Raw genomic sequence first — 10,822 nt, 5'->3', positions numbered from 1 at the left:
GGGACGGCTAGCGCTCGTGTAGCTTTGCGCGAAATTCAAAACAAACAAACAAACAAGTGTTGTCTTGAACATTTATGTACATATACTAATATTTGGTGCGTTGTCTTTAACATTTATGTACATATACTAATATCTGGTGTATTACACGCAGAGGGACATAAACAGAAAAGTATACACGTAAAACTTGTGTATCACACGCATAGGGACATAAACAGAAAAACATTAGTAAAGGAAGAAAGCTGCATATGATCTACCAAAAGAGATTCTGCAGTCTTTCATGAACTGTTTTTTGTTTGTCCATATATCTAAAGTATATATACATAATTTACTTGTTTGCTTATTTTAACGCAAAGCTAAACGATAGGCTATCTACACGCTGCCCGTGGTGGGCAGAGCACAGATAACCCTTTGTGCTTAACTACAAACAATCAATCAATCAAAAGAGATATGCAATTTAATGTAATTAATAATTCCATTTTTGTGTTAGCATAATATTCAGTACTGAATTATTGAACTCCATTATTGTGTTAATGACACATCTAATGAAGAGCGATACAGTGTTAATGAGACGTATAATATTTTGTAAATATCCTTGTATTAAGTTAGTGAATCATTTGATACTGTGTTGGTGATATACTCAGAATTAAGTTAGTCAGGTACTTAATACCGTATTGGTGATATACCTTCTATTAAATTTATTAGATATTTTATACTGTGTTGGTGATATACCTAGAATTAAGTTTGTCAGGTATTTAATAATAAAATAAAAAAACAGGGCATCATTTCATATCCTTAAACAGTATTAAAAAAACCTCTCAACTAATGTGAACTCTATAATCGACACTATCATTTTACCATTGTTGCCCAACCACACAAAAGACTACATGCAAATAAAAAGGAAAACAGCCCATGCACCCAATACATGCTAAGGGAGCAGCAACAGTTTGTTTCAGATATTCGCGCTAAGCTACACGAAGGCTATATGCGCCAGCTGTATGTAATTTTGAACTGACAGACTAGAGGGAAGGCAGTTAGTCAACAGCACCCTCCGACATTCTTGGCTTAACGAATAGTGGGGTTTGTCCTTTTCTCTTATACATGGCCTCAAAGCGCGGAACACGATTTTGCGGCAACGGAAGGCGAACTATGAACCATCACGCCCTACCCAGCAGCAACAGAGATATAGAAATATATATAAATTAAATGTACTTTAGTGTGACTTATAATATCAAAATTCCAGGTTCAATTCCACGTGGAGGGTATCGAAACCCAGTTTGCCCCCAGTGACACAGCGGTATGGCTGCGGACTTACAACGCTAGAAAATGGGTTTCGATACCCGTGGTGGGCAGAGCACAGATAGCCCAATGTGTAGCTTTGTGCTTTGCCACTTGGGGGGGGGGGGCAAATTGTAGCTGAATAGATGTTTATTTCCCTGAAAGGAGGCCGAAGGCCGTCTGGAAAAGTCACCTGTTTTAATCATTCGCACCACTGTGCAGTAGCTTGTTATCTGTCAGTTAGTCAGTAGACACTAAAATGACGTCGCATAAGGCACACTTATTGTTGCAGTTTGTACTGTCGTGACGTCAGTAAAGCGTGCACATGCCACGAATCACGAAAAGAATTATGCAATCTGTAGGCTACAACACAGCATGACAAATGAACTTCAAAAGCAAGAAATAAAAATATTTGTTACTCTTAATTTTAGTTTTATTTACTCTTGAAACAGAAAACTTTCGGGGATCCTGCGGAAGCACATCTAGTTCGTATTTCTTGTTCTTAGCTGGGATTAACATACCAGTGATACTCACATCATGCATAGCGTCAAAATAACACTAGAAAATGACGTACTGAGAACAAAAGCATTTTAGGAAGATAAATTTATTACTATGAAATATAACTTAGAAAATGTAGCAAGAAAAAATTGATTATTATAGACTCCCGTAAAGCAAAATCACTAAACAAAAACAACTTTACTTAGTTTGCACGACGTCACGTAACTGAATCTATAAAGGAATAAAGGAATTCGGCCTCCTATATATTTTCAATGGAGAAGTACCCTGAGAATTCTTGGTATGAATCAGGTGCCTAATCTATTGCATTCTTGACTGTTTATATCCGATAAGCCTCCTGCTTTCTTCAGTTATTACGCATCCTTCATCTTGGCGGTCAGTATTATCGGGTGCGAGATACTATTCTCTGATATCTCCGTCTTCCCTCTTCGTAATTCAATAGTTGGTCGAGTCTTGGCTCTAAATCTTATTTTTGAGACGTAAGCCATTTCCAATGGCTGAGTTCGTTTGAATGAACATCGTGCTTTCCGAAATCTGTGGATGTCCTACTTTGTTCCTTGTCATGTGTGTGTACGTAAGAGCAGAGAGGTCCTACTTGGGATGCATGCAGTGGTGTTTCATACTTTTTGTATGAATTGTGAGCCCATTTCAATCAGTCTTTACTTTACTGTAAATTATTTCTAGATGGACAAAGGCGTGTAATAGAGTGAACAAAATAGTCATAATGAGGGTTAATAATCTCACTTTTTCTATTGCAGTGATGTATTTAGAATATCATTATTTAATATGAATCATTTTTCCTGAAGGGATTATAATTCATTTTTCCTAACATTTACACCAATTATCCTGTATTTTACCACTTGGAACTGCAATCACATTTTTTACTAACATAAACATACTTCTAATACGTATGCATTTAGCCAGAAAGTTTTTTTCAGAAAAAACATAATATCATGATATGAATGAATATCTTATAATTCGATTTTTCCACTAAAACAATTATGAAATGTCACTGCAAAAAAATCATGTTTACTGCTGTTTACAAGATTTTATACATTGATGAGATTTTGGCAGCAAAACTAACACAATGAGATAATTAGAGTATTTATACTAAATTGTGCATCTAAGCTTCTCGTACTACAACAAAAATAGTGATGTTGATTAGATGCAGACAATTTTTTATGATTGCTTTGCTTGTTTGTCGGATGGGTATTTGTTTGTTTGTAATTAAGCACAAAGCTACACAATAGGCTATTTGTGCTCTGCCCACCACGGATATCGAAACCCGGATTCTAGCGTTGTAAGTCCGCAGACATACCACTGTGCCATTGGGGGGGGGGGGCGGATGGCTATTATTCACAAAGCCACAGAATGGGATAGTTGTGCTGTTCCTATCGTGAGTATCGATACCAGATTTTTAGCGTTATAAAACCCCAGACTTAACGTCTTGCCATCGGAGGGCAAAAGATACATAATGGGCTAGTTGCTTTCTGTCCACCGCGAAGTATTGAACCTCGGATTTTAGCGCCGTAACTCCGTGAACCTACTGCTCACTCAGTGGGGGACTTCATAATTGTATCATATCAAATACACACTCATAAATTGTTTCCAAAAATATAATTATATTGCTACAAATACACCTAATTAATGATTTTCATTTGACATTAATTCGTATGTGTAAGAACTGTTCCTTTTTATAAAAGTTAGTAAAGGAATATTAATTACCAGATTGAATGTACAATGAAAACCTAAAATTTATAATATTATAATATTAATAAGAAATGAACATTGGAAATGTATGTTCGTTTAAAAAAAACATCGATTTCCAAATTTAGAATGAAACAGGCTGATAAATATATCTTCATATAAGGGGAGGGTTTTTTTCTTCAGTTCTCCAAGTAACTATACTTTAAGTTTGAATAATGAAATCAAAGAAAATTGCATTAGTTTGATCGAAAAGCTGACTTACTTATTTTTTATTTACAGCGTTGCAAGCATTTTGTTTTTAGGCACGATTAACTTTTCAACTTTTCAGAAGGTCAAGTTTATTTAAAAGCACAACTCTGGCAGCATTACCATGATTTAATTTACTTAAAATTAGTTTTACGATGAAATATTTACTGGATTTATGGCAACACTAAATGTCATATCAGCTGTTAGATTTCGTTTTTGCTTAGAAATGTACTAATTTCTGTTTACATCAAAGTAATAATCCTAAACAGAAGCGCACTCTGTGACGTTTCATAAAAGATTTAGGAAGAAAGAATACAGATAAAGCTTGTCGGGGGTTGAATTATTATAACCAGTTAATAAAACAATAATTTACCAGTTCCACAAACTAACAAGGTAACGAACAATTCATAGTCATCATATGAAACAGGTACTTCCGGTTCGGAGCACGAAGCAATAATACGTACGGAAGTTATGAATTTCAAATCTATAAAGCAGTCTGGCAGCTTATTTTGCGTTGTTCATTTATACTTTAGAGGTTTGTTGCTAGCGGCAATAGTCGTAATGTATTTTAAAGCTGAGCATGATTAGTTAGGGCTCATATATAGGCTGCAATGAAAACACACGAACATGAGTCAATGCAACTCGAAGAAATATAATGTATATACTTTCAGGCTATTCGTTCCACACAACTAGCTATTAAACAGGTGTTTACTTAGATACCTTGTTCACAACAAGAAAAAATATGAAACAGATGTTTACTTAGATATCTTGTTCACAACAAGAACAAACTATTAAACAGATGTTTACTTAGATACCTTGTTCACAACAAGAGCAATCTATGAAACAGATGTTTACTTAGATACCTTTCTCACATCAAGAACAAACTTCTAAACCTTTGTGTGAGAGAAGCCCCTTTCAAGAATAAAGAAGGTTTATAAAAATTGGTTTGGTGACTAAGAATAAAATTCAAAATACAACTGTTTGTGAGGATATTTATATCATGCTCAACTTGTGGAAAATGCTGTTCTAATGATGTTATATTTAAAATATTGACGGTACTAGCCAGAGCTTGAAGGGCAACAGAAGAATATTTCCACTTTCACATATACTTTGTATTTGTGTTTCTGCAGACCACACTAAATACAGATGAAAGATGCAATTTTTAGTTTTTTCAAATTGCTTTAGACATTACTAGGTATTTCAAAAGTTTTCATGCCAAAAATATTATTCATTTTATAGTATAGGACAGATAAGATTTTTTCAAATAACCGCGTGAGTTGCGTTAATAGAACAAAACAATATTTTTTATGGCCAAGTGGTTATGGCGCTCGACTTGCAATCTGCGGCTTGCCCTTTCAGCTGTGGGGGCGTTATAAAGTGACGGTTAATTCCACTATTCTTTGGTAAAAGAGTAGCCCAAGAGTTGGCGGTGTGTGGTGATGACTAGCTGCCTTCCCTCTAGTCTTATACTGCTAAATTAGGGACAGCTAGCGCAGATAGCCCTCATGTAGCTTTGTGAGAAATTCAAAAAAACAAACAAATAAACAAACAACAGGGCGAGCCGAAAAACAACAGTGGGTATTTAAGTTATTATTATAGACCTATTCAAACGTTATTTTATATTTTCGCTCGTTTAGCACGCTGTAGCTCTGAAGTGAATGAAGCCTAAGGAGGAATGATTGTCCATAAACGTTGTAATAAATTAGTATTGGTTATGTTGCTTTTCCCTTTGTATGTGTGTGTGTGTGATCACCATATATCATAAGAGAAAGACCAATCTTACTGGTTCATTCTATGAGCTCAAAGAAATATATTTGCTGCGTGATGGTAGAAAGCCAAAACAATATACATTATCTTATCGTATGACTTTAAGAACATCGGGTTTTGAAGTGTAATAATAGGGCTGTCTAGAACATATTTGTAGACAGGAATCCACCAAATCAATAATTTCAGAAAAGCTAAAACTTTAAGAATGGCAGTAGGTCGAGAACTAGAAAATATTAACTTACAATGTAAACTTTTGCTAAAAAATGATGTAACAAATTTTAGACAAATTTTCGGGAGTAAAAAAAAAAACTGACGATTGGTATCCAAGCTCATCAACAGACCATAAATAAACGTTACGACAAAACAATGAAGGTAGTTTTTGTCATAAGAATATTCGTGGTAAAAGTATGAAATTACAGAGCAAGCTGTCATAAAGTATTCTGAGAACATAACTAACATGTTCTTAGAAGTGACTCTGGTGACCTGGTAAGCATAAAGTAATCAAGTAACCTTTTAATAAATGAGTAGTATAGTACCTTATCTCACTAAATCCTGATATAAATAATTCAAAACATTGTTCAAGTCTCGTGTTAGTAAGGAGCTATCTAATAAAAACGTGTATGGTAGCATTCATGGACCTTAAAAATATATTTATCATTAAATACAATTCACAACGTCAGTTTCTATTCATTAAATACGCGTTTTTTTGGTTCTCAGTTGATTACGCAAAACATTTTGGTAGGTTGCTTTAAAGTTTGTTTCTAGCATTTTATGCATGAAAGAGATATTTCCTTAAACTTTCGAAAAAAAACAACAAACAAACCTCCTGCTTTTCTTGTATAACTGAAACTGAATTATAAACCAAGATGTTTCAGAGACGCTTCCGGAGTTGCTAAAAATATTCTTTTATCACCTGATGAGGTTAAAACCATAAAACATTTTGATTTATGACTTAGTTTCAGTTAAGTATAAAAAGAAGTTTTTTCAGAACTTAAGTGAGACATTATCCATGCATAGATACAATAATATTTCATTTTGTTGTACAGACATTAATGACTTATGCAATTTCTAATTTATTTTATACCTAGCTTGGATATGTTAAGACTACTAAAAAGAAGAAGGTTTCATCACAAATGTTCAACTTTACTATAAATATTTGTATTACTATTTTAAAGACAAAAATCTAATGATCTAAGTTACATCAAAAGTAAATGGTACGTGCTCAACGAGTTCAAACTTTCAGAAGAAATATAAAGTATCCGTTAACTTCAATAATATTTTTGTTTCGAGTAATGATATTCCATCAGAATACCTCTATATACTCAATACAAGTTACGTGGTCTCATATTGTTAAAATACTTTCAGTTTATGGATATTGTTCCAATCATATTTTTATTTATTTCTTAGTTAGGATCGTGAAATTTGTAAAATATTATTCTTATCAAAAGAAAAAACGATTTCCCTATCTGAGCGATATTATATTTATCATGTAACTCTATTTCTTTAAACTGAATTTTGAAATATAAACTAACAAACAAAATATAAAAAAACAAGTAAAATGAGCAAGACTGCATAACTTACCCATAAAGGAGACATTAAGCAGATAATCCCGATAAAAGACGCCACCATCTAAATTTCTCATTTGTGCGCAGTAGTCTTTCCCATATGGGGCACACAATTCAAACCAGACCCCGTGGAGGGCATGGGCAAAAGCATAGACAGCATCCACAACAAACTGGACTTTAGATTCTTGCTTATAACCTACGCTTTCATCTAATCTGAGGTTGGGCGAACATACTGGGACTGTGGCATTGTTTTTATTTATCACGTTATGAGGAAGTTTACATGAAAACACATCTTCCCAATATTCTTCAAACCAAGGATTTCTTTGATTGTTGTAGGCGGTCAGGTTTTGCATGTACCAGTCAAACTCTTCTATTTTTTTCGATTGCAACTCGACAGTAATTGCTCCTTCAGCTACATCTTCAATTCCTTCAACCAACTTGTCTTGTTTTCCCCAGCCATCACTGGCAACCCAAGCAAATGTGCCGGTTGAATTGGCTCTTTTTATGGCCTCAAGTATACCTCGCGAGTCCTCTGCCCTCGTAAAGAGAACTACTCCTCTAGCATTAGATTTAGTTAATAAGTTCCTGTAAATCTCGTCAAACATGGCTTTTGTAGCTGAGTGAGGTACCTTGTCGTTTACTGCGATGCAGATGTTTCTGCTACGCGCTTCTTGCTGGAAAGCTTTCATTCCTGAGTCGCCGTATTGACCTTCAGAAGACACTAGGGAGACATAGGACCAGTTAAAACTCTGAACAATATCCACTAGCGCTACAGCCTGGAAAGTATCCGGAGGAACCGTCCGAGCAAAGAAATCGTATCTGGTCTTGTCACTGAGTGAGGTACCGGTGGATGCTGGACTAACCTGAGGTATTCTGAATAGCCTTAAAAGGTTAGCAACTTGTAGAGAAACTTCACTGTACGAGCCACCCACCACACCAGTGATTGCCTTGTTGGTGAATTTCAACTTTGGATGGCTCCCATCTTGACACTGAAAGGCTGTGGAGTCCACAGTGTTGATGGATGCTCTGACGAACTCCAAGGATTGGTTTAGAGCGTAGCTGTCACTGGAACATGTGTCTAAGATGATTGCACCCAGTTTGATGTTTCCCAGGATGTTAGGATCTTCGTTTATTCTATCGATTGCGAACAACATAGCCTCTGTTCTTTGAATGCCACGATCTTTGTTGATCAGACCACATTTACTTTTCGTCCCTTTTTTATGAATAGGAAAAAGACCGCCAATTATAATGGCTCCTTGCGTGTGAGCTTTCATTCCATTAATTCCCTGTTCATAAATAACAAGCCATAGTAAGGCGCTGCTTAGTAGTGCTCTCACAAACAAGGCAACCGCACTCATGACGCCTATATTTGAATATATTCTCACAAACACAGGTTTTCTAGTCCATATAGTATACTTACAAAATGCAGAAGCTCAATTTAATTTCTAAACATTAGGATTCATTTTTTTTGTTCTTGTTCATGCTTTAGGAGATAATAATATAAGTTAGCGTGGGTTGTCATTTCTCAGTTTTAGAATATTACATCGTTTTTAAAAAGTCAATATGCTGTTGTTAGGACTTACTTGAAGACTAACGATATGTTTGGTGGGTTATATAAGTCTATGCATCATAGTAAACTATAATCTTTCTACTAAAGCCACGAAATAAAGGAATTGTTCCTTACGAAATAAAATAACGTGACATCACCTTTCTAAGCACAGTTCGTCTTCGTAGGCTGAGAAGTATACTAGCACAAAGAAATTAGAAGTCTCGATAGAGAGGACTTTATGCTACAATTAACGCTGTGTATGGAAATGTGCTCGATATTGACAGCTTCGGTCCATGAGCATCAAAGTTTTAACATTTGCTGTCGATGTTTAATTAACACTCTTGGGAACGATGGCACACCCATACTCGAAAATTGATTTGGAGATTTCAAACTGTCTTCCCAGTCTTTTCCTTAAACCTGGAGGGGAAGTGAAAGATAACACATTGAATACAATAGAGATTTGAGAATCACTCAATGTCGCACATGTATGCTAAGTTTCAAGGCACATTGTTATCCAAAAAAAAAACAACAACAAACGATTTAATTAGATATAACTAAAGTAAAGTAACATCTTTAGAAATGAAAGTCTATGAGTAATTTCTACTGATGGTATGTTCATTTAAACAGCATTAAAGGTTTTTTAGAAAAAAAAACGTATAAAAATTACTATAAGAAAAACAGTCTTTATGATTTTAGAAGAACTTAATCAGATTTCAATTTATGATTAATTTTTATCACTGAACATTTCACTACTTGGTATATCATAACAAATATTCATATTTATTAATGGGAGAATTATAAAACTATGTGATGAGCACCCATCATGAATTAAGGTGAGTTGATATATAGCAAAAAATTATATGTATTAGCCTGCAAATGAATGATACCCAAAATATTACAAGATAAGAGATAAATGACTTTATAAGAATTTCAAACTTTTAATATGAATAACAAATATTCATATTTACTAATGGGAGAATTATAAAACTATGTGATGAGCACCCATCATGAAGTAAAGGGAGTTGATATATTCAATTGGTCATAAATATTTATATGTACACACACACCGGGTGTAAAAGTATCGTTATTAACTTCCAAAAACTTTGTTCTCTTTACAACAACTTGAAATTTTAAGAAGAGTGCTGAATTCTGTTTTTTTATATTAAACTGAAGCCTGGGATAAATCAATGAAAAGTGTAAGTTATAAAGAAAACCAAATTGTTTTAATATGCAAGACTTGTTTCAAAACTTCCAAAAACGCTAGATAACAGCGAATTTATATACATTGTTATATAGATAAAACTTACAAAACTGAAATTGATATATGAAAGAGAAGCTTTCATATTTATAACACATTCAATTTAAATACAAGTGATACAAAACTTGTTATTTTAATACGATATTTTCGGAAAACCCATTCTAATAAATTAGACAGTTTTACGTTTGAGAAAACAAATGTTCAAATATTCTCATATTTATAAAGCTTGATATTATTCTTATCTGAAAATTTGAAAAATTATATTTATTAGCCTGCAAATGAAATCTATAATTTCAAGAAACGCAGTGTTATGAATAAAGTCACAACTGTAAAGCTTAAACGTTTATATAAATACTACGCAAATGCAGAATATTCTAACTGATAAGAAATTTAAATATGGAATGAATAGTTAGTATGCTAAATGCGAATGTAAGAAGAACCGAATTTATTAATTGTAAAAGGTAAAATATTACGAATAAAAATAATTTCTTAACCAAGAATTAAATCTGATCCACACGAGAAAGAGATGAATTCTCAAGGTTAAAAATTTCGGAAAATGATAGAATCACTTTCGAATTCTCTAGAACTAAAAAAACAAAGAGCGATGGATTACTTTAACCATCTACATTACAACTGCCATCTCGTTACTGTGGCATCTTCATGCCTCTCAAGTGTGTTCCGCAAAAATGTTTGGACACACTTATACGCATAGAAATGTTTCTGGTGTCTCTTGAAGATCGAAGATCAAGGATATGATACTTACTAACCTTAGAAGATTCACTTTCAACATGGCATAAAGCTACTCAACTTGCATAGGTACTCTGAAGAAATCAAAGTCGTCGAAATCTCAAAAATGGATTTAACTTTAATTATATCATTATGTTTGTTTTTGAATTTCGCGCAAAGCTACACGAGGGCTATCTGCGCTAGCCGTCCCTA

General features: G+C 34.1%; 1 protein-coding gene across 2 annotated transcripts in view; it reads right to left on the bottom strand.

The window, feature by feature from the left end:
• The window catches only part of LOC106460753 (metabotropic glutamate receptor-like), a 74,930-nt gene that overhangs the window by 52,385 nt on the left and 11,723 nt on the right, over window positions 1-10,822 (bottom strand). For both annotated transcript variants that reach the window (XM_013920488.2, XM_022387529.1), the window contains exon 2: window positions 7,093-9,042. In XM_013920488.2, the coding sequence (XP_013775942.2) occupies window positions 7,093-8,434 (1,342 nt within the window). In that variant the 5' untranslated portion in view covers window positions 8,435-9,042. The remainder of the gene's footprint in view (window positions 1-7,092; window positions 9,043-10,822) is intronic.

This window comes from Limulus polyphemus, unplaced genomic scaffold, assembly GCF_000517525.1.
Source record: "Limulus polyphemus unplaced genomic scaffold, Limulus_polyphemus-2.1.2 Scaffold829, whole genome shotgun sequence".
Lineage (NCBI taxonomy): Eukaryota > Metazoa > Arthropoda > Merostomata > Xiphosura > Limulidae > Limulus > Limulus polyphemus.
The sequence above is the reverse complement of the archived record's forward strand: the minus strand, read 5'-3'. Positions and strand labels throughout refer to the sequence as shown.